This window comes from Eulemur rufifrons, chromosome 20, assembly GCF_041146395.1.
Source record: "Eulemur rufifrons isolate Redbay chromosome 20, OSU_ERuf_1, whole genome shotgun sequence".
Classification (NCBI taxonomy): domain Eukaryota; kingdom Metazoa; phylum Chordata; class Mammalia; order Primates; family Lemuridae; genus Eulemur; species Eulemur rufifrons.
Genome location: NC_091002.1, coordinates 40,475,787 through 40,499,383, shown reverse-complemented (window position 1 = coordinate 40,499,383; position 23,597 = coordinate 40,475,787). Strand labels below are relative to the sequence as shown.

The following is a 23,597-nucleotide window of genomic DNA, read 5'->3' as shown; positions in this document are numbered from 1 at the left end:
TTGCTAAAGCATTTTACTTCCAGCAAGTACACATACAGATGTACAGCTCAGTGGATTTTCAGACAATGTGTAACCAGCGCCCAGCGAAGCCAGGAAGCAGAATGTCACCGCCACTCCCAGAGGTCCCCTCATGTAACTGCTCCCACCCAACGCCCCTCCCACAGGGATAACCATCGTTCGGACTCCCGGCGTTGTGGATTAACTCTGCATCTGGCTTCTTTGGTGTAACGTTATGTTGAGCTCGTTCCTGTTGTCCAGCATTCCCTTGTGCCACACGTACCACCAGTCATTTATTCATTCTGCTCTTGGGCATTTGGGTATTTCTGGTTTGGGACTATTACAGATAGTGTTGGTAAGAACAATCTAACACCTATCTTTTGGTGAACAAAGGTGCTCGTTTCTGTTACATACAATCCCTCAGAGCAGAAGTGCCGGGCACAGGGTATGTGCATAGTTAGTGGGTGCTGCCTAGGCACTTGCTAGTGTGGCTGTCCCCTCTGTCATAGTTTTTCTATTTCTAATTTAAGTTCAACTGACATAAGGTAAAGTGCACAGATCTTTTAAGCTCCATGAATTTTCACATACGTGTGCGTCTGTTGAACCACTACCCATATCGAGATATAGAGCATTTCCCGCCCTCAGAAGGCTCCCAGAAGTCATAACCCCACCCTGGGAATAACTTCTACTCTGACGCTGTCACCGTGGATTGTTTTGGCCTGTTCTGGAACTTCACATTAATGGAATCATCTAGTATGTGCTCCTTGGTGTCTGCCATTTTTCACTCAGCATGTCTGTGAGATTCATATTTATCCATTCCATCCCTGATGGACATTTTGGTTGTCTCCAGTTTGGGTCTATTACAAATTAGCTTCTGTGAACATCCTTATCCGTGACTTTTAGTAAACATATGCACCCATTTCTTTTCTACTTATCCCCAAAGTAGAATTGCTGGGACATAGGACCTGTTAAGACGTCGAACCTGTTTACAGTCCCAGCAAGAAATATGTGAACGTTTCAGTTGCTCCACCTTCCTCGTCAACACCTGGTATTGTCTTTTTTATCAGCACTGTTTTGCTGGGGGTGTAGTGCCATCTTGTTGTGGTTTTACCACAAAGGTTTTTGAGGATCATGTGTTAATACATGTGGAACATTAGAAGAGCCCCTTGCGCATAATAAACCCTCGATGCTTAGATCAGGGCCGCCTTTCTCCAGGCTCTCTGTCAAATCCGTCCCTCTTTCTCTTTCCCCGTCCCCACTGCCACTGGCCCTAGGCCTGTCTTGCTGTGATAACCCAGGGCCATCTGGGTTATTGTGACGATTTCTCAGGTCTGTCATCTCTGGTGGTTCTCTTTCTGAACTGCCACACAAGGCGCCTAGGCAGAAGGCACCGGGGACAGGCAGTCCCACACACGGCGTAGCAGCTGGAAGTGGGTGAGCAGTGGAGTGTGGTGGGGATGTGGAGAATGTATCTGTCTAAAAGGGGCGGCAAACTCTCAGATCAGGCCCACGATGGCCAGGTTTCCAGGTTTTTCAACAGAGGCCACAGATTTGTATTTTTCACCTGTGAAATCTCCTGATTTGTAAATATTGGCAACTCATTCAGCCTTTTCTAAAATCCTGCGTGATTCAAGCACACCTGACCCACAGGTCTGCAGCCTTCGTAGCCCATGGCTTTGTTGTTCTGCCTGACGCCCCCAGGGACTGTACAGTGAGTGTCACATTTGCAGTCAGTAGTCTCAGGTTCAGAGCACCAACGCTGACACATATTATGTGACTTGGATATGCTACTTACTCCTAAGAACCTCAACTCCCAAAGCTGGAAAATGAGCACACCCTTGCATACTTGATAACATGAACTTCCATTAATTGAGCACCTACTAAATGCCGAGAGCTGTGCTGGTGTTTAATATGTAGTATTTCTGATAGTCACAACAAACGTATGAGGTGAGTGGGCCAAACTTGATTACATTATTAATTTGCCCACTCAACGGTATTTATTGAGAGCCTGCTGTGTGCCAGGTGCTGGCTATTCAAGGGTGAACAAAAGCAGACCCGCTCACGGTCCTCATGGAACTGCCAGTCTGGGGCATGAGGTGTGTCATAAACTGCATGTGAAGGTGTGTGCACACGTACTAAAGTCAGAACACCTCGCCACGGCGTATAAGCATGTGTGAGCATGCAGATAGACACACACACACACACACACACACACACACACCAGCCCTAGCTCCTATTTTGTCATCCCCAGCATGAGCCATTGCAGCCAGACCAGGCTTGTTATTCAACCATCTCAAAGTCTTTACTAGTGCTCTCCTGCCCTGAACTTATCCAAGTCTTAGCCATCTTCTCTTCCATAAAGTTTTTCCAGTTTGCCCTAAACTATAGGGTAACTTTTTAAAATCAGACTAGGCTCTTTCAAGTTGTTTGAGAACAAAAATTCGACTTAAAATGGCTTAATTGATGAACCATATTCACCTATTTAACTGAAAATCCAGTGTTAATGGTATCAGGCATGGCTGGATCCAGGAGTCAAATGAGCTCCTGAGAAGTTGGTTTCTCTCTACTGTCAGCTCTGTTTTCTTCTGTTTGGACCCATTCACAGACTCTCTCTCCCCCTGGTGGCAATATGGCCTTCCTTACATCCTTTTAGCTTCCTGCCCAGCGGCAAGTCTGGGAGTCTCTTTCCCAGGATTCCCTGCATGTTGCATGGCATCCCATCGGCTCTGGATCAGTCACATGTCTGTTCCTGAACCAATCAGCATGGTCGGGGGCATGCAATGTTTCCATGGGCTGTGAGTCACGTGGACCACTGCTGAGCTGGAGAAGGGGTAGCAGGTGCCCTACCCTGGAACGCTGGCCGAGAATAGAGCCCCAGACAACAGTGGAGAGGCTCCACTGGAAGAATGCTGCCTCGGTGCTCAGCAGCCAGGAAACACCCTGCCCCGCTCCTTTCTGGAAACACCAGCACATCCGGATCCCTCCCACCTTTGACAGGTCGTCGCGGCTGATGTGTGAGCTTCCTCTTCGTGAGCCTGACCTGGGCCATGCCCAGACACTGCATGTGATGTCATCTGCGCAGCACCCCACGTACCCCCAAGATTCACCCTGCACGGGTGGCCTCCACGACCTCCCAAGTGAATGGATTCGAAAGTCCCAGTGAGGGGCTCTGGCGACCCTGCCGGACTCCTTGGAAACATAAATTACCGTCTCGTAGGGCCGAACACGCTGCTTCCCTCCTCCCAGCCTCAACGCAGACAGATTCTCTAAATACCCTAAAAAATACACACTTTCCTTTTTAAAATTCCTCACCACGTCTGTGCCTTGTTCAGAGCAGCCGGATAACCAAGTTATCCGGGAATACTCAGGGTTCTCTGGGGCTGAGGATGGGGACATAAACGTCTGCTCTTTTGCCCCGTTTCCTCCCCCCCGTGCATGGGAAGAGCCCCCCTGAGAGACGTGCAAGGATTCCTGGGCGCCTGGTTACCAGGGGCCTGGGGACGGAGGCGCTGTGACAGGGTGGGGTGGAGTCAGAACTGGCTCAGGTCCAGGGTTCAAGTGCTGAGGGTCGCAGTGGGCAGCAGGAGCGAGCTGGAGTTTCCAGCCCAGGAGCCCCGAGCTCAGGACCGTTCTTGGGCAGTAAGGTGCCCCTGCCAAGGCAGAATGTCATCGCTGGCCTCGGGCCTGCTTGGGAGGCCCAGGTGGAGAGGGAGCAGTGGCTCTTCCCAAGCTCCCCCCAGAAGGCTGGCTGAGGACTCTGTCCCGAGTCACTAATCCAAAGGTGGGCAGGTGCCATGAACGGGGTCCCGATGTCAGAGGTGGAAAGAGAAGCAGCAATGATGCTGGGTGTTGGGAAGCTCCGGGGAGGTGACGTCAGTGCACAGCCAGTCTGGGGACAAGCTGGGAGACCGTGAACTCAGATGCACCCAGCACATCCACCTCTCTATCTGGAGGGCCTCACTCGTGCCATGGCTGAGTGTGTGGTTGCAGCTTTGTTTGTTATTGAAAGAAACCAACAAAGTCCACTGATGAGAGAAATGACTAGTGACCATGAAGCCTCCCTACCTTGGAAGACCCTGGGAAAAAGATAAGGTCAATCTGTGCGAAAAGCCATCAGACGGGATGAGGACATAAGGCTGCTTGGACAAAGCCAGTTGTAGAACTTCTCAGGTCCTTGAATCGAGTGTCATCACTGCAGCCTCCCAGGCCCACCGTGTGTAAAGGGCCCCCCCATTCCCACAGTTGATCACCATCTGCCCATCACACGCTGTGTATCTTACTGACTCATCTGCTAACTCACTGTCTCCTCTCATGGGAATCCAAGCCCCAGGAAGGCTTTTTGTCATTTGTTTTGTCCACTGCTGTATTTGTTGGATGACTAAATGAATATGTACAGCATGGTGCAATTAATGTAAAAATGCACAAGGCAATAATTTATACACAGAACATCGGGAAAGATACTTGTCAGTAGGGCCAAGGTTGGAGGCGGGGAGGGGTAATCCCAGGGAACCTCAGTGTCGTTTGTGCTGCTTTAATTGTCACAAGGAAAATGCAGGCGTGTGGTTCTCGAGGAACAATGACTACCACTCATTTAGCCACACTATGTGCGCGATACTGTTCTGAATCATTTTACATGAATTAACCCACGCATTTATCACCAAGGCTGTGAGATACATCCTCTTAATACTCCCAACTGGTGGATGAAAAAACTGAGGCGCAGAGAGGCCAAGTAACTTAACCAGGCCACACAGCTAGTAAGGGATGAAGTCAGAATTCGAACCCAGGCCATTTGGCTTCAAAGTCCCAACTGCAGCCCGTGGGCCAAGTCTTTCTTGCCAACTCTTTGTACGGCCCTTGAGCTAGGAATGTTTTTTACATTTTCAACTAGTTGAAAAAAATCAAAAGAAGAGTAGTTTTCCGCATACAACAGAATGTTATTCAGCCTTTAAAAAGAGGGAAATCCTATCATATGCAACAGCATGGGTGAAGCTTGAGGACACGGTGTCAAGTAAACCAAGCCAGGCACAGGACGAATACTGCCTGATTCCACTTACATGAAGCCTCTAAATAGTCACACGGTGGCGTTTGTCAGGACCCGATGGAGGGGGCACGGGGAGTTGCTATTCAACAGCTATGAAGCTCAGTTATGCAAGATGAAAACGTTCTAGAGATCTGCTGGACACACTGAACTTATGGCTAACAATATTGTACTGTACGCCTAAAATTTTGTTAAGAGAATAGATCTCATATGTTTTTTTAACCACCATAAAATTTTTAAAAGAGTAATTTTCATGACATGTGAAAAATATATGAGATTAAAATTCTGTCCGCATACAAAGCTTTGCTGGAGCACAGACACGCCCGTTCGTTCACCCCGGGGCTGCCTTCGTGCTACCGCGACGGTGATGGGTAGTTGCAGCTGAGACATGTGGCCTGCAGAGCCCAAAATATTTACTGTTTGGTGCTTCACAGGAAAAGTTTGTTGGTACCTGCTCTAAACCACCACATACTGCCTCTCATTAATCATTTTGTTTGTGAAAAAAAGATGGGCCTGACCAAAAAAAAATACGAAGGGCTTGGCTCTAGCTCTGGGTGTGTTGCTTATTAGTGTTGTGACCTCAGTTTTGCCATCTGTAAAATGGGTATCATGTCCACTTCTCAAAGTTGATGTGATAATGAGTGATAACAATAAGGGCCTATGTATATCATGGGTTTTCTGGGTGCCAGGCTCTTAGTAAATTTTTGTCAAGTATTCACACCACCTTCTGAATTAAGGGACTGTTAATTAGGCCCATTTTTAGGTGCAGAAAGTCTGTAAGTCTACAAGACCTGGGGCAGGGATGGGGGTGGCTTTCTGAAGGGCTATCAGTCGGTCTCGGGGTTCTGGAAAACATACTTCGTGGCCTCCCACCCATCCCACCTTCCTGTTCACAACTCCAAATCTCTGTAAGTCCTTCCTTATGGATAACCCCAGGCGGCCAAACTCAGCTTGTCCGGATCTGAACTGGGCATTTCTCCCCCGATTCTCTTTCTCCTGGAACACCCCCCACCCCACGAACCCTTCCCCCAAATGGCCAAACCAGAAACCAGTGTAGGGATTGGGGGAGGCTGACCACTCCCTCTCATGCATCCCACACATGCAGTCAATGGCCATGTCCTTTCTCCCTGTCTGCCTCCCAAACAGCGGGACACTGTCCCCACCACCCTGGCCCAGGCCTCCTCGTCCCACTGCTCACGCCTGGACTTGGCTCAAGTGCTGTGGCCAGAGGGATGGCGGGTGCTCATTGGCCAATCCCAGACTAACTGCCCACTGGGGGAGTCAGGGCAGTGTCCTCCCACCAGTCCACATGGATGGATGGAGCAGGGGCCCGTGCGAGTGTCAGATGTCATGGCGGAGGTCCCATGGAGCCGGCAGAGATCAGGGAAGCCTTAGCAAAGGAGTGGCCTTCGAGGAGGTCTGGTAAGGCTGGGGAGCTCTTAGACATGCAGAAACTCTGCCCGGCCACCAAGACGGTAATGTTAGCTGACTGTTATGATTTAGAGCTGACTGTGTGCAGGACACTGTGACGAACTTAATGTCTATTAGCACTTTAAACCCTCACTCCCGCCTTGAGAAGCTGGTGCAGTATTCGACCCACACACTTTCCAAACATGAAACATCACGGAGACTGTAGGAGCCCCTGAGTTACTCTTCCTGGGTCTCCTCTGCTCCCACCTGCCCCCTCCCCCAGAGGTAACGGTATCCCAACATGCGTTTATTCTTTCATTGCACACGCAGATATCTCAGTGTACATAATTATTGTTGTGCGTATTCTTAGACTTTATATAAATGCTACTATACATAGCATTTGTCACCCAATAGAACATTGTAAGATTTATCCATGTTCTAAGATTTATCTATATTTAATCTATGTTGATCCATGTAGCTCTAGTTTATTCTTTTTCACTGCTGTATAAGCCCATTGTACATCCTCTCCTGGGAATGAAGGTTAATGGTAGCTTTATATTAATATTTTAAAAAATGTTTAATCATAGCCAAACAGGCATACAATTCTAAGATCAAATGGTGAAGATGGATTTATTATGAAGAGCAACAGTCCTCTTCCCACGCCACACCTCTGGCCAGAGGCCGCAAGTTTCTACTGGTGGTTCCCACCTGGTCATTGCCATTTCCTGACTCATCCCCTCAGGCACTGACTATTGATTTTCTATCAGGGTACAGACCCCTCCTCCTCACCCAAGAGAGCTTTGCACCATTTTTAGATTCACTGTTAGTTATCTTTGTCATTTTAAGAAATTTTCGAATACTTTTAGATCACGTTTTAAAACTATAGCAGGAGCTCTTTGCTTTATGTATTAGATAACATTATTTTTATGTAATAAATTCTATAGAGCCACCTTATAAAACCTTTTTATTTTTTAAATTTAATTCATAAACAGAATTCAAGGAAATGTATATAAAGAACCAAATGATTTTCTCCCCTTCATCCCCCTTTTCCCAGTCCTCAATGCTAATTCATTTTGATATCTTTCCTCCTAGATCTTTCCTTGATGCTCAAAAACATATGAAGTTAGGGGTATGGCTTCTCCTCTCCACTCTGCCTTCCCCTTTCCCCCCCCCACACACAAAAATAAAATCTTCCTGGCTTTGACTCTTTAGTTTGATCTTACCCTTAATATTGTATCTTGGACAGCGTTACATTATCAGTAACTATAGATCTAACTGCCTTTTTAATTCTGCACATCATTGCATAGTAGGAAAGCAGTGCAAGTTAGTCAATCATCCTCCTACTGCTCGGTCACTGCAATGTTTTTGATCTATAAACAATATTGCAGTGACCATCTTTGTGCATATAGATGTAGTGGATGAGTGTAGATATATGAATACCTCATGGTATGTATGTATGTTGTCCACTTTACTTTGGGCTGGAAGATGTAGCGCTTTCTTCACATATTTTTCTATAAAACAATACCTCTTTTTGAAAGTGATAGTTTTAAGCAGAGCTACTTTCTAGAAAACAAAGGGTAAATTTCAAGAACTCATCACCTTTAAAAGAGATTAGCAGCTGAAGGTTTACTAAATCAAGAAGAGTTTAGACAGAGCTCAACCTCTTAGCTGAGCTTTTAAGGCCCCCAACTTCTGGCCATTTACTTTTCCTCCAACTCTTCTCTTCTCCAGCCCAACATGTAAGTCATTTCCTTACTTTTCTGGAGACATTGCTGCATGCCTTTGTGCTGCTCCTTATATGATCTCTGTATTTTACCTGCTGACATTTTACCCTCTTTCCAAGTAGCTAGTTGCCACCCCACCCTCTTTTCTATTTCTAGAACACACGGCAGCCTCATTCCTGCCTCAGAGCCCTTGCATTTACTGTTACCTATGCCTGAAACTCTTCCTCTAGATCAATGATTCTCAATCCTGGTTGCATATTGCAATTCCCTGGGGAGTTTTTTTAGGTCTGATACCTGGGCCTAACCACCAGCCAATCAAATCAGAATCCCTGGGGGTGGGCCCAGGCATCAGTAAAGCTCCCTAGGGGATTCCAGCAAAATCCAGTGATATAGATCTTCCCGTTCCCAGCTCCTTCTCATCATTCAGGCTCAACTCAAATGTTACCTCCTTAGGCCCAACCTGACCACCCCAGCCAAAGTATGTCCCTCACCCCAGCTCCTAGTTACTCTTTGTTACACCTCCTTATTTTCTTCATCTGTCATACCTTGTAACTATTAATGTCTTGGTCCTTTATTTACATATTTGTCTGCTCCTGCCCCCAGCATAGGCACTCTGGGAATTCAAGAATGTACCTCCTCTGCATAACAGTATCCCCAGAGCCTTGGAAAGACTTCAGACTTAGGAACCAAGACTCAGGAGTCCTGGGTCCAACATTTAATGTCTCTGTGCCTTAATTGCCTGTTTTGGAAAATAGGGCTTGTCATCATACGTACTTTCTAAGACTATATAAGAACTAAATGAGTGAACACAAAACACACAACAGTTTTTGGCTCATCATAAGCACTCAATACTGTTAGCTATTATTCTTTTAATATCTATGATGAATGAATGATAAATTGCAATTCCTCCTCCATCCTCCCTAACCTGTTCTCAGCTATACTCTCTGCTGAGCTTTGTACCATTTGACATTCTGTTTATTTTACTTATTTATTGTCTGTCTGACCCCTAGACTGTCAGCTCCATGAGGGCAGGAATTGTCGTGTTTTGTCACTGCTGTGTCCCCAGTGCCTAGCACAGTGCCTGGCGCATAGTGGACACTGAGTATGAATACACAGCTCCTCACCTGTTCTCCTGTCTCTCTCCACCCCCCAGGATTACCTCACAGACCTCATCACCAATGACAGCGTGAGCTTCTTCCGCACGTCCAAGAAGATGTACCCGCACAGGCCGGTCCTAATGGTCATCAGCCATGCAGCCCCCCACGGCCCTGAGGACTCTGCCCCCCAATATTCACGCCTCTTCCCCAACGCATCCCAGCACATGTAAGCCTCAGCACCCTGCCTGCCAGGCACTGGTTAGCAGGGAGGGGGAGGGTCAGGCGTCAGTAACCATCATGTTAACAGCAGTGATGTACCTGTGCCTTCTCTCTAACCCTCCTGGTTTACAGAACCCAAGAACACGCTGCTTGTCTATGGTGAAACTTAGAAACAAATCCAGACAGTCTGGCTAACAGAGCAAAGCAGGAGACATGAATTTTTAACTTAGGATCCACATCCTCCCAGCAAGAGGTCTGTGGCTGGGCCTGCATATCATAGGTTTCCTTCTAACCCTATGTATTTTATTTCATACATTTAAAAACGTGTTTCTGAAAAGGAGTCCAGAGCGACACCAGACTACTGATTATTTGCCCACATTTATCGAGCTATGGGTGATGTGACAGGCTCTGGGCTGAGTCCTTCACATTGCATCAAATCCCTGAGTACTCAATGACCCTGCTGTATCAGTTATCTCTTGCCGTGTAACAAATCACCCCAAATGTAGCAGCTTAAACCAACAAACACATGTTGTCTCACAGTGTGAATCTGGGAGTGGCTCATCTGAGTTCTGGTTCAGAGCCTCCCAAGGTTGTGATCAAGGTGTCACCTGAAGCTTTACTGGGGCTCACTCACATATCTGGTTCTTGCCACGTGGTCCTCCCCATAGGGCTGCTTGAGTGTCCTCACAGCATGGTACCTGGCTCCCTCCAAAGCAAACGATCAGACAGAGAAAGTGAGTCCAAGAGGGAAGCCACAGTCTGTTATAACCTAATCTTGGGAATGACACACCTTCACTCTGCCGTGTGCTATTGGTCACATAGACCAGTCCCCCTCCAGCATGGGAGGGACCATGCAGAGGTGTGAAGACCGGGAGTGGGGATCACTTAGGGCCGTCTTGGAGGCTGCCTGTCACACTTGGGACTCCCATTTAATAGATGGGGCCACTGAGGCACAGAGGGATGAAGTAACTTACCTGAGGTCACCCAGCTGCTATGTGGCACAGCCAGGATTCAAGTCCAGCTCCCACTGACACCTCCCATCTCTCTGTCCTCCCTCCCCCGGTCCTCCATCCAGCTGGCTTTTAAATCTTTGTGGAAAGTTCTGCTTTTCTCTGCCGCAGACCACTTCCCGCTTAGCAGAGATACTCAGCAGCCCTTGCTGTGACATTCCGGGGCCCCACGGACGGGTCAATCTGGAATCCACCCGAATATTCAGGGCATTTAATTTTTATTACAGTCAGGACACATCGCCCTCCCCAAGGCCCTCACTGTAATGACCTTGTGACGGCGCCCAAAGTGGCTGCAGGGACGACGGGTGTGTTAAGCTGCTGTTCCCCTGGGCTTTGGGGAGGAGGATCTGACAGAAGATGAAGAACCACATTCCAGGGACTGCAGTGCCACCCTCACCCCCAGGATGGCAGCGTCGCCTCTGTGCACATCTGACTGCCTGGTGCCCCCCAAGCCCACGCCCGCTCCTCTGCACCCCGGAGGCCGGCCCCCCACCCAGCCCCCGACTAGGGCCCATCCTTGCAGGAGGGGCGTGTGGCCAACCCCGTCCCGTCTAGAAGAAGCCGTGGGGGGAGGTGCGCTCTGCGCCTGCAGCGTCTCCTTTGAAAGAGGCGCTGGCTTCACCCCACGCAGCCCTGGAGTTTGGTGACGAAACCGTTTGGCATGGCCTGCTCGTTAATTTTCCCTTTGAAATGAGGGCGACAGAAATTGAAAATGAGCAGCGCCTGCTATGACTTACCCAGAGACTCCCCCTCCGCCTTCTTAGGGGTGTGTTTGGAAGGCTCTTATCTCTGGGGTAGAATCATTTCCAGAACAAAAGAAAGAAAAAGAAAGTTCTGCAGCTGGGGTGAATACTGATGACAGTCAAGAAGGGGTGAAGAGGGGACAGGGCCGTGGAGTTCTGGGTCTTGCTGTTGGGAGTCTCTCGTCACATCTCCCTCACCCCCTGCCACCCCCGCAAGCCGCCCTGTGGACCCCACAAGTGCTGCTGGACGCTGGCACCATCCCGGGTCCACCCACCACCCCAGGGCCCATTCACCCTTCGTACTGCACACACACGCGCGGACACACACACACGCAGACACGCACACACACAGACATGCTACAAATACAAGGAAATACACACGGGCAGACACACAGGTACAGACACAGACAAACGTGCAAACAGGCATGTTATGCACAGACACACATACGCACACACACACGCACACAGGCATGGACACACGGACACAAAGACACCCAGACACACACCCCCGTCAGCCTTCAGGCTCCCCTTCTAAGTGTGGCGGCTGAGTGGGCTTGGGGGCCTGGCCCACCCTCACCCCTCGGAGCCGGCCGGCCTTGGGGTGGTGGGTGGCGCGGCTCTTGCCGGCGTCCCAGACACGGTGTGAGTCACCCCCCACCACTGCCCCCCGCAGAAGGGAAGGGCGTCTTCTCCCTCAGGCCCTTTTGTGAACACACCAGACAGTCCTTGGATGCCCGGGGAGGTGAGGGTGTCAGATCTCCGTTCAGCAGTGCTGGGTTCACGTGAAAAAGCCGACACCGTCCCCGGGGAGCCCAGCCTGACCCAGGCGAGCACCAAGCCGGCATCGGCCCCAAGCAGGACCTGGCCCTGCTTCCTCTGGCCTCAGAATCCTTCTCCAAAACGCACGAGGAAAGGCTGCAGAAGTCATTCTGCCAGAGTGTCTCCACAAGCTCCGCCCTCGCTGTTCTCATGCCACCAGCCCAGCTTCCGATGGGTTCAGGGATGCTGCTCAAAATGGCGTCCTGGAATCCGGGCCCTTGGGCCTGCGGGGACAGTTTTCCCACAGTGCTGGGCTGCTCTGGAGCAGCTCTGAACGACCACTGTCCCCAGGGGCCCCTCCACCTCCCCAGTCGCAAGGCCAGGAGGGGAGGCGGGAATGTTCCCCATGTCAGGCCCTGAGAGGGCCGCGCGGCCGCAGGGGACAGCAGTTCCGGTAATCAAAGGACGCGCCACCCTGATGGGTTTAGCAGCAGGAGGCTGTGGGTCAGCCAGGGATGCTGAGAGCCGAGCCCAGGAGGCGTCTCGGAGGCTGTGACTCGCCTCCCGCCTCACACAGCGGCAGCCTTCTTCCCTGCCAAGGTGCCAGAGCTGCCCGTCACCCTTTCTACCTGGGACCATTGTGGGATTTGAGACTCGGCTAAGGTCCCGCTGTGGCACTTTCTCCCAGAAGCCCTGTGCCCTCTGAAGACCAATTTTGAAAAGCCTTTTGTCTTCAAGCAGTGGCAGCTCAACTTGGTTTTGATTTTTTTTTTTTTTTTTTTTTTTTTTTTGAGACGGTCTTACTCTGTCATCCAGGTAGAATGCAGTGGCATCATTATAGCTCACTGCAGCCTCAAAACTCCTGGGCTCAGGTGATCCTCCTGCCTCAGCCTCCCGAGTAGCTGGGACTACAGGCATGTGCCACCATGCCGAGCTAATTTTTCTGTTTTTAGTAGAGATGGGGTCTCACTCTTGCCAAGGCTGGTCTCGAACTCCTGGCCTCAAGCCATCCTCCTGCCTCGGCCTCCCAGGGTCCTAGGATTACAGATGTGAGCCAACGCACCCGGCATGTATCTTTATTTTCAGCTTTGACTGAGGGGAACATGGCCCTGGTGGCTTGTCACTCCCAGTGTGAGAGCTTCTATCAACGGTGCACCCCACCCAGGTACCCTGCAGGTTCGGGTTTTCCTTCGCTCAGATCCTGGGGCCTGGCAGGAGCTCAGGTAACAGGAGGTGCTCTCGGTCTGGCAGGGAGTAATATATTACTGGAAGCATCTGGAAAGTTTCGAGGCCATGAACTGAATTAACTTGTGTCTTTTTACTGCTTAATCCTGCAGCAGGAGTGTGTTGGTCGAGGTCCTGCCCGAGTACCTGTGATGTGAGAGACTCCAGACAGGCCCAGGTTGTCAGGCATCTGTGAGACGGGGGCAAGGGCTGGCCCTGTAGCTATTGGGGTTTGCACCCCGGTTCCGCCTTTGGCAAGTTGGTGCCTCTCCTGAGGCCTCAGTTCCCTCACTTCTTGCCCGAGGAGAATGAAAATGGTGCCAGCCCCTAGGACTGTCAAATGAGATGACACAAGGTGAACCCTTCAGGCCCTGCTCAGTGAGTGACATGATCACAGACTTGGTCCCTCATCGTTAGTAGTCACTGCTGACCCCATGGCGGAAGTCACAGAGCACGCTGGCTCCATCACCCGCTCCATGAGGCAGGTCCCTGAACTTCTCTGACCCTCTGCTTCATCTTTGGTCAGTGGGAGATTAAACCAAAAGTGGAAGAATAATTGTGCCAATTAAAGAAAGTGGCACGTCCCAAACGCACACATTCAGGGACCATCTCACGATTTTGGCCATAACATTCATTATAATCGTTTCGGTTTCCTTTGTTTTAAACCAAAATCTATTGCACAAGGACATTCTGCAGCCCTGCCTTAACCACAGCGAGTGTCCCTTGGCAGCTACCAACAGTACCTGAAGAATAAGCACGGTGCACACAGAACGATGCTGTGACATTCCAGCGGGGTCCTGGTGCCTGCCGGAGTCTCTGAACTTGAGCCTCTTCCCTTTATCAATAGGGACATGAGCAAATTTTAGAGCGGTGTTAAAGACTTGACCAAAGTGACTGTGGCCCGAGAGCGGACAGGGACTGATGTTCTCACTGCGTAGCTCAGAGTCGTGTAATGCTGCTCTCCTGCGTAGAGAAACGCTGAAATAGGTTTAGCAAAGCCCCTGACCTGCCAGTGTCCACCTGCCCCCAGTGAGCAAAGTCCCTCCTGGGCAGCGACGCAGCTCGGGGGGGCTTTGCCCGACAGCCGCGTGTGTTTTCCCCGCAGCACCCCGAGCTACAACTACGCGCCCAACCCGGACAAGCACTGGATCATGCGCTACACGGGGCCCATGAAGCCCATCCACATGGAGTTCACCAACATGCTCCAGCGCAAGCGCCTGCAGACCCTCATGTCCGTGGACGACTCCATGGAGACGGTAGGTGGCCCCCGCGTGTGGCTCTGCAGCCTGCAGCCAGGCCGGGGCTGAAACCCCCTGCCCTTCAGGTCTTCCTGGAGGAAGGGAAGCCGGGCGGGGTGGAGGGCGCTGTGCGAGCCTGGGAAAAGCTCTCAGCAGTCGCTGCAGAGACGGCTGCCGCCGTCAAGTTCGTATTCTGGAGCTGTGCCGCCCAGCACGGCAGCCACGCGTGGCCAAGTACCTTTTTCTGTTGTTACTTACACCTCTTTTGAGATGTAACTTGCATACAATACAATTCACCCAATCAAAGTGAACAAATCAGTGGTTTTAACGTATTCAGAGTTGTGCAGCCGTCGCCACGGTCACTTTTCAGAACATTTTCATTACCCCAAAGAGAAACCTCACAGCCCTTAGCCGTCACCCCCGAGTCCCCCCTCGACGCCAACCTTAGACAACCACTGATCTCCTTCTGTCTGTGGATTCGGTATCCTGGACGTGTCACGTAAGTAGAATCATATGCCGCGTGGCCTTTCGTGACGGGCGCCTTCCGCTAGCAGAAGGCGCTCAGGGCTCCCCCGCGGTGTCGCACGAAGCACATTCCTCTTTACGCCCAGTAACGCTCCCTTGTATGGAGAAGTAGCTACATTTGATCCATCCACGGCTGTTTACGTGTAAATTAACCAGATTGCAATTCTAGCTGATTCCTCGGTCACAGGCGTGTGCTCGTCAGCGGGCACGCGTGCCCAGTGGCTGCCGTGTGGGACGGCGCAGACATTACCCTCGCCACCACCGCAGAAAGTTCTGTCGGACGGCGCTGTCCTAGGTCAGGGCCTCCCGCCACAGGCCACAGTCCAACTTCATTCATGCCAGTGTCCTTGGGATACAGCAGGCAGGGAACAAAGTGACAAAAGTCCTCCTGGAGCCTAAATTCCCAGGCAGGGAGACAGTCCGCAGATAAGCGACAGAGACAGAAGCTGAGAGGTGCGGGGAGAACATGGAGGGGAGAGGGGACAGGGAGTGACAGGAGGCTGCAGTTATGAATGGGACAGCCCCAGGGGCCTCGCTGAGAGGTGACAGTTGAGCAAAGACCTGAAGCGGAGGAGGGTAGGGCCTGAGATGTGCCGCCCGTCCCCCCGCCCCGCCCCGCCCCTCACTGTGTTGCCCGTCCCCCCGCCCCGCCCCTCACTGTGCCGCCCGTCCCCCCGCCCCGCCCCTCACTGTGTTGCCCGTCCTCCCGCCCCTCCCCCTCACTGTGTCGCCCGTCCCCCCGCCCCTCCCCCTCACTGTGCCGCCCGTCCCCCCGCCCCGCCCCTCACTGTGTTGCCCGTCCCCCCGCCCCGCCCCCTCACTGTGTTGCCCGTCCCCCCGCCCCGCCCATCACTGTGTTGCCCGTCCTCCCGCCCCGCCCCCTCACTGTGCCGCCCGTCCCCCCCGCCCCGCCCCCTCACTGTGTTGCCCGTCCCCCCCGCCCCGCCCCCTCACTGTGTTGCCCGTCCCCCCGCCCCGCCCATCACTGTGTTGCCCGTCCTCCCGCCCCGCCCCCTCACTGTGCCGCCCGTCCCCCCCGCCCCGCCCCCTCACTGTGTTGCCCGTCCCCCCGCCCCGCCCCCTCACTGTGTTGCCCGTCCCCCCGCCCCGCCCATCACTGTGTTGCCCGTCCCCCCGCCCCTCCCCCTCACTGTGTCGCCCGTCCCCCCGCCCCTCCCCCTCACTGTGTCGCCCGTCCTCCCGCCCCGCCCCCTCACTGTGTTGCCCGTCCCCCCCGCCCCGCCCCTCACTGTGTTGCCCGTCCCCCCGCCCCTCCCCCTCACTGTGTCGCCCGTCCCCCCGCCCCTCCCCCTCACTGTGTTGCCCGTCCCCCCGCCCCGCCCCTCACTGTGTCGCCCGTCCCCCCGCCCCTCTCCCTCACTGTGTCGCCCGTCCCCCCGCCCCTCCCCCTCACTGTGTCGCCCGTCCCCCCGCCCCGCCCCCTCACTGTGTTGCCCGTCCCCCCGCCCCGCCCCTCACTGTGTTGCCCGTCCCCCCGCCCCGCCCCTCACTGTGTTGCCCGTCCCCCCGCCCCTCCCCCTCACTGTGTTGCCCGTCCCCCCGCCCCGCCCCCTCACTGTGTTGCCCGTCCCCCCGCCCCGCCCCTCACTGTGTTGCCCGTCCCCCCGCCCCGCCCCTCACTGTGTTGCCCGTCCTCCCGCCCCTCCCCCTCACTGTGTTGCCCGTCCCCCCGCCCCGCCCCCTCACTGTGCCGCCCGTCCCCCCGCCCCGCCCCCTCACTGTGTTGCCCGTCCCCCCGCCCCGCCCCCTCACTGTGTCGCCCGTCCCCCCCGCCCCTCCCCCTCACTGTGTTGCAGATTTACAACGTGCTGGTGGAGACGGGCGAGCTGGACAACACGTACATCGTGTACACCGCCGACCACGGCTACCACATCGGCCAGTTCGGCCTGGTCAAAGGGAAGTCCATGCCGTACGAGTTTGACATAAGGGTCCCGTTCTACGTGAGGGGCCCCAACGTGGAAGCTGGCTCTCTGTGAGTGCGTCAGCCGCCCAGGCCCCGGGGTCCTGGGGAGGCTTCCAAGCTCAGCTCGGGGCTCAAACCGTGCAGCCAGGGCCCCAGCCACACCCCTGGGTGGCACACGATGTTGGCAGGTGAACCTCGGTGCCAGTTGAAAGCAGTTTTGCCACCCAGGGTGGAATCTGGTGCATTTTACACCCCTGTGTTGGGGAAGGAAAAGCCAGGAGCAGTTAGCACCTGTGAAACGGATTGTTTGTGGTGAGGCTACTTGCCAGGAAATCCAGGGAGCTGGGGCGTGTGTGTGTCACCAGCGAGTGGCAATGGCGCTTGGGTTTCTGTTCTGGGCCAGGCAGTCACTGGGTCTGGAGGTTGACAGGGAGGAGCCTGGACCTGCATCCAGACAGCCAGTTATCGGCTGAGATCAGCTGGGCCTGGGCGCCTGCAGCAGCCTCCCCTCCCCTCCTTCCTGGAGCACCATGTGGGCCACAGCCCTCGGCCGCCATTCTCCTTGGGTTAACCTTTGAGATGACACGTTCTGGCAGCAAAAATGCTACGTCTGGGGCTGAGGAGAGTGTAGAAAGGCCGTAATCACAGCAGCCGCCTCCTTAGATTAGCCAGGACGTGCTGGAGACCGACTCGAGTGGCTTTTCTGAACAGCAGATGTGTTGCCATTAAGACTCTGATTTGGGCCGGGCGCGGTGGCTCACGCCTGTAATCCTAGCACTCTGGGAGGCCGAGGTGGGTGGATCATTTGAGCTCAGGAGTTCGAGACCAGCCTGAGCAAGAGCGAGACCCCATCTCTACTAAAAATAGAAAGAAATTATATGGACAGCTAAAAATATATATAGAAAAAATTAGCCGGGCATGGTGGTGCATACCTGTAGTCCCAACTACTTGGGAGGCTGAGACAGGAGGATCGCTTGAGCTCAGGAGTTTGAGGTTGCTGTGAGCTAGGCTGACGCCACGGCACTCACTCTAGCCTGGGCAACAGAGTGAGACTCTGTCTCAAAAAAAAAAAAAAAAAAAAGACTCTGATTTGGCCTGACTTCCGTCTGCGCCCAGATGCGGGGACACGCACGGCACTCGCCCGGGGCTCGCTGCAGATTTCCTGCTGAAAGGGCGTGGACGGCGCGGTGTGGGATTCCAGACTGACATGTCCCCACTGCCTTGGACGTTTGGTGACAGTTCCAGGAAGCTGGCTGACTCTGTTGACCTCATCACGTCACTCCTGCCTTTTGACCTGAGTCCCCTCCTGCGATGACAGCTGTGATAATGACAGCTCACGCTCAGGCAGTGTTCATCGTCCAGGCCGCGGTCTGAGCACTTCCAGCCACGTAATTCATTCAAGCATCGCAACAGCCCCGTGCAGTCGGGGCTTATAGGTCCCTGTTTACACCCAAGGACACTGAGGCCCGGAGAGATTAAGTTGCCGGAGTTCACACAGAAAATGAGGACAGGAGCTGGGATCTGAAGCCAGGCAGCCTCTGGTCGCGTCCCCACACTGTGAACCTCTCAGGGATGTCAAACAGCCCCCGTGAACACAACGGAGCTGACCCACTAAGGGCCCCACAATCCCTGACACTGTGGGCTTGGCCAGCCTCAGAGTCTGACCTGGCTTATAGGACCCAGGGCACATCCCCCATGGACAAGAGAAAGAGAGCGCTAGCGTCAGGCTTGGGGCCGGACACACACAGTGTATCTGCCAGCCAGGGCTCCCGTGCTTGGGAGCAGAAACAACCATCAAACCAGATGAGGCACATAAGTTAAAAGGAATGCAGTGACCAAAGTAACTAGAAAGTCTGAGGGTGGCTCTGGCTTCAGGCATGGCTGGATCCAGCAGTCATAAAATGCGATCAGGGTGCTCTTGTTTTCTATCGCTCAGCGCCGCTTCCTCTGAGCTGGCTTCATTCCCAGGCAGGCTCTTCTCTCCTGGGGGCAGTGTCGGCAGCTCCAGCCTTCCAAGTGTCTAGTTCAGGAAAACAAACTGGTCTGGATGGGAGACCTGAGGCTGGTTCTCACAGCCCGGCTTGGGTGGTGTGTCGGTGCCTGAACCACTCACTGTGGCCAGGGGTGGTAGGAAACCTGAGTGACCGGGAGAGGGCATCATGCAGTGGAATCCGAACGGGGTCAGGTAGTTCTTCCAGAATTGGAATGTGTTACCACAGAGCCACGCACGGGTGCCGGCTGGGAAAAGCTGGGCGGCAGGACCCGTGGCCAGTCTCAGTTCCATCCAGCTGCTGGTGGTGGTGTCAGCCTAGCACCCCTCCCTCTACAGCCTTCTCTAGCTCCTTTGCCTCCAGATTCAGTTGTCACAACTCACACTGGCCTTCGAGCCCCTTAATGACACAGCTTCAGACCACCTTCCCCAGCCGCACCCCCAAGTCCCCCAGCACACTTGGCGGCCTGCCTGACGTTCACAGGGCACTGTGCTGGGGGTGGAGGGTCAAAGGTGACTGAAACCCTAGGACCCAGGTCCTGCCTCTTATCCTCAGGGGACTAAGGAGGGACGATAGGGGGACTAAGTTACCTGGATGGGGTGTATGTCCACCATTCACCCAGCAGTGCCAGCCCTGTGCTGGGCACATCCCTCAAGCCCCGGCCACTGCACGGGCAACACCACCAGGTAGAAACGGCAGACCGGTGGCAGCTGTGTGGCGATCCACTTAGCTAACATGTCACGAGTACCCACTGTGCCTTCTTAGCGTGTAAGTCCTGGGCATACAGTAGTGACCAAAAATGTTGGCAGCTTAGAGTCTAACTGGGCAGTAGGCAGCAAATCGGAGAAATCAGCGAAATATACAGTCCCCTGGAGGTGACAAGGCTTCAGGAGAAAGCAAGCAGGGAAGGGTGGGGGTGAGGAGGCGCAGTTCTCAGCAGGGTCCTCAGGAAGGGCCTCGTGCCGGGTATCTGTGCTGCAGAACAAACTGCTGAAAACTCAGCAGCTTGAAACAACACGGGTGTGTGACCTCATGGTGTCTACAGGTCACCATTCGGGGCCCAGCCTCACAGGGTCCTCTGCTCTGACGGAAATCGAGGTGGTGGCCAGGGCTGTGGTCCCATCCAGAGGCTCGACTGGGGACGTGTCCACTTCCCTGCCCCTGGGGTTGGGAGAGTGGGAGCAGAGGACTCGAGCCACACAGCCGGCGTCCCAGGCTGTTCAAGACCAGGTTCAATGTCACGTCGCTAACCGTGGGAGCGACAGCCGCCACCTACACCGCGTTCCGTGGGCCGGCGGCAAGTCCAGGTTGGCCCACACCGAGGGGAGGGGTCACACTGGGTGTGATCACCAGGGCAGGGATCCCGGGGCCACTTGGAGTCTGTCACAGGCCTCCTCGGTAGTGGCTAAGCAAAGAACTAAAGGGTTGAGGGACGGTGTCATGCGCTCTCTGGAGACGGAACATTCCAGGCAGAGGGGACAGCAAGGACAGGCTGTCGAGGACAGCGAGGGGCCAGCGTGGCCTCAGAGGCCAGGGGAAGGGCTGGGCAGGTCCAGGGTTTGGGCTGGCCCCGGAGGTGGGTCGGGAGGGCAGGAGGGGTGCAGGGCGGGCCTGTCCCAGCCGCGGTACGTCTGGAGGACACAGAAGCTAAGGGGTGAGCAGCGGGTGGGGCTTTGGCTCAACTTGCGCTGCCGAGGGGCGTCGTTGAGGGTTGAGGTGCTGAGAATGACAAGGTCACAGCTTCCCCACCTTCAGGCAGCCCCTGGCGACCTGCATCCCGTCCCGAGCCGGGCTGGGCCCCGTTGCCACGTGGCTGGGTCCCCAACCTCCCTGTCTCCCCAGGAACCCCCACATCGTGCTCAACATTGACCTGGCTCCCACCATCCTGGACATCGCAGGGCTGGGCATCCCCGCGGACATGGACGGGAAGTCCATCCTCAAGCTGCTGGACGCCGAGCGGCCGGTGAACCGGTGAGGAGGGAGCAGAACGGGGGGCCGGGACAAGGGGCCGCGGGAGGGACCGGCCTCCCCGACCTGCGCAAACTCGGGGCCGGACCGTGCAGGTCTGAGGAGGGGCATCTCCAGGGGGCAGGGGCCGGGTTCTGGGGTCGCCCACCCAACCACCCAACCACCCACCTGCATAGGAGGGAAGGACGGTCCCCACTCTGAGGTTCTGTCGTCCCACCTGAAATGTGGCCAAGGTCACCGGCTGAGGCCCTCTCGGAGCTGAAGTTGTGCAAAGCTCGAGATGATAACAGCAGCCTTAATCACGGCATTAGCACAAGTCACGCTTCACTGTGAGCCCGGCCTTGTGCTGAGTACTGGGTGGGGGACGGTGTCGTCTTGTCCCCAATGCGTAGGCGTTGTTGCCATCGCGTTCTACCAACTCGGAATGCCAAGCCCAGAGAGGGTGAATGACTTGTCGGAGGCCCCACAGCACGTCTGGCTCCTGCGCTCTGTGGCTGTGGCGTGGCGGGTGTGGCAGGAGCTTGTCCCTGGGTGTTGGGAGGCAGAGCGGGGACGCTGATGGCACCATGGACCTGAAGGAGGCTGAGACGGGCGGGGACGCTGGTGTGGCCGCAGCGACATCTGGTGGCCGGCACTCTAACTGCCCACCGGTTGGTTCCCGGCCTCAAGGTGCTTAGACAGCCGAGCGTTTCCCCGGCGGGGTCCCAGCCTTGGTGGGCGCTGCTGCCCACTCCTGGCTGTGGGGTGGGGGACCCCGTCGCTAGGAGGCTGGGGGAGCTGCAGGGTGGAAAATGGGCGAGTGGGGTGGGGACACGGGCCGGGGGCCAGGACACCCGAGAGTCAGGTGCAGGGTGGAAGCTTCCTCTCTCGGACCTCGGAGTCCCCGCCTGGGTCGTGGCAGGGACAGACACTGCATGGAAAGCACTGCACGTCCAGCTCCAGACGACCAAAGGAAGACTGCCCCAAACGCGGTGCAGTCAACCGCAGGCGAGACGGCCCCGCGCCGTGCTGAGCTAACGTGAGCGCCGTGTGCGGGACTCAGAGCGACTTCGCCCGGGGGCGTCTCTGCGCTGGGTTCCGAGGAGGGTGCGGAGGCCCTTCCAGTGCCCGCGGGCCCCGCGTCTGGACTGGCCCTGGGCACCGTCCTGCTCCTGGAAGAACGGGGGTCCCGTGAGGCCCCCGCACAGACGAGAAGCTGGAGATGTGCTTTCCCCCCTCCAGGTTTCACTTGAAAAAGAAGATGAGGGCCTGGCGGGACTCCTTCCTGGTGGAGCGAGGGTGAGTGGGGGTCCGGGCGGGGGGAGGTGGCGGGGAGGGGGACCCTGCAGCCCCACTGTGTCAGAGCCCCTAGACACGAGGGAAGCCCGTTCACGGTTCCTGTGGATGATACAGAGTTGGGGCCACACGTACCCTTCCCCGTGTTTTGTCCCACCTGTACGGTGTCTTCAGTGTTTCCTAATTTATTTCTAACTCATGCAATTGAGGACATTTCCTATAAAATTCCAATTTCTTAAGTCTCATAAAACCCAGGAGACCTGGCCGGGTCCCGCGCCCTCCGTTGGGAGGATAACCCAGAGCCGAGTGGGGGCCGCCCCCAGGTGGGCACACGCGCCCCCAGGCTGCCCCGGTGCTGAGAGGCCGCCGGCTCCCGCTCTCCACCCACAGCAAACTGCTGCACAAGAGAGACAGCGACAAGGTGGACGCGCAGGAGAACTTCCTGCCCAAGTACCAGCGCGTGAGGGACCTGTGCCAGCGCGCCGAGTACCAGACGGCGTGCGAGCAGCTGGGGCAGGTGAGAGTTTGGATCCTGTGCCCCCTGTCACCAGGCACGTCCAGGCACCCGGGCCACAGCCTTCAACAGCCCGGTAGAGACTCCCGCCCTTCCAGAGCTGGCATCTGGGGCGGGGAGGGCGGCCTTGACTTCGTGCTGAGACCCCAGGAGCGGTTCTCACTTTAGTTCTGAGCTAAAAGGAGTGAGATGAGGATGCTTGGGGGGGTCTTGCTCCCGGGCCCCCCACTGGCCGTTGTTGTACAGCCACCCTGCCCAGATGGGGCGGGAAGGGGAGGCGGGGCCCTGTGGATGCCGCTGAGCCCCTGGGGCCAGGGCGTCACGGGTGGGCTTTGGGGCACCGCAGCCTAGACCAGCCGGGAGGCAGCCGCCGGGTCCCAGACTCACAGCTCCAGGGCCTGGGGGCTCCCGGGCCCAGACGTCTGCCCGCTGGCAGGAGGCAGGGCCGGCCCTGCTGTCAGCCCCTCTCTGAGTCCGGGCCACGTCTTTGCTCTTGCTGTGCTTCCGGGAAAGCTGTGCTAGGGCACAAGCCCTCCTCTGTGGTCTCTTAGGGGACCTCCTTAAAGAATCCCCGTGGGTACCTTTCCTGTCTCCTCCCGGTGGTAGGCGTGGGTTGGCCCTTCACTGAACAGTTCCAGGAACCGGGCCAGACCTGGAGCTCCTCGAGGGCGGGGCGGCCTGGACTCATGTCGTCGCCCGTAAAGCCCAGACCGGGCCCAGCTCCGGGCGAGCAGCAGTAAATGTGCCCGGGACACAGTTGACGCTTAGTGAGAGCTTTACAGGATTAACTCACGTAACCCTCCCACCCCTGTCTGGGTGCTTCATCTGCACAGGGAGACACTGAGGCCTGGGGGTTGAGAACTTGCCCAGAGTCTCGCAGCTTCAGGTGGTGGAGCCGGGATTTGAACCCACAGTCAGGCTTTGGGACCTTCGTCCTCAAC

The 23,597-nt window shown here is 55.2% G+C and overlaps 1 protein-coding gene across 6 annotated transcripts in view; it reads left to right on the top strand.

Annotated features, from left to right (window-relative positions):
• The window catches only part of SULF2 (sulfatase 2), a 105,422-nt gene that overhangs the window by 69,176 nt on the left and 12,649 nt on the right, over positions 1-23,597 (top strand). For 5 of the 6 annotated variants that reach the window (XM_069496384.1, XM_069496385.1, XM_069496383.1 and 2 more), the window contains 6 exons: positions 9,323-9,492; positions 14,327-14,477; positions 16,802-16,977; positions 20,742-20,870; positions 22,089-22,145; positions 22,533-22,659. In XM_069496384.1, coding sequence (XP_069352485.1) covers positions 9,323-9,492; positions 14,327-14,477; positions 16,802-16,977; positions 20,742-20,870; positions 22,089-22,145; positions 22,533-22,659 — 810 coding nt within the window. Of the gene's footprint in view, positions 1-9,322; positions 9,493-14,326; positions 14,478-16,801; positions 16,978-20,741; positions 20,871-22,088; positions 22,150-22,532; positions 22,660-23,597 lie in introns of those variants that run through there. The other variant, XM_069496388.1, reaches the window with a different exon arrangement.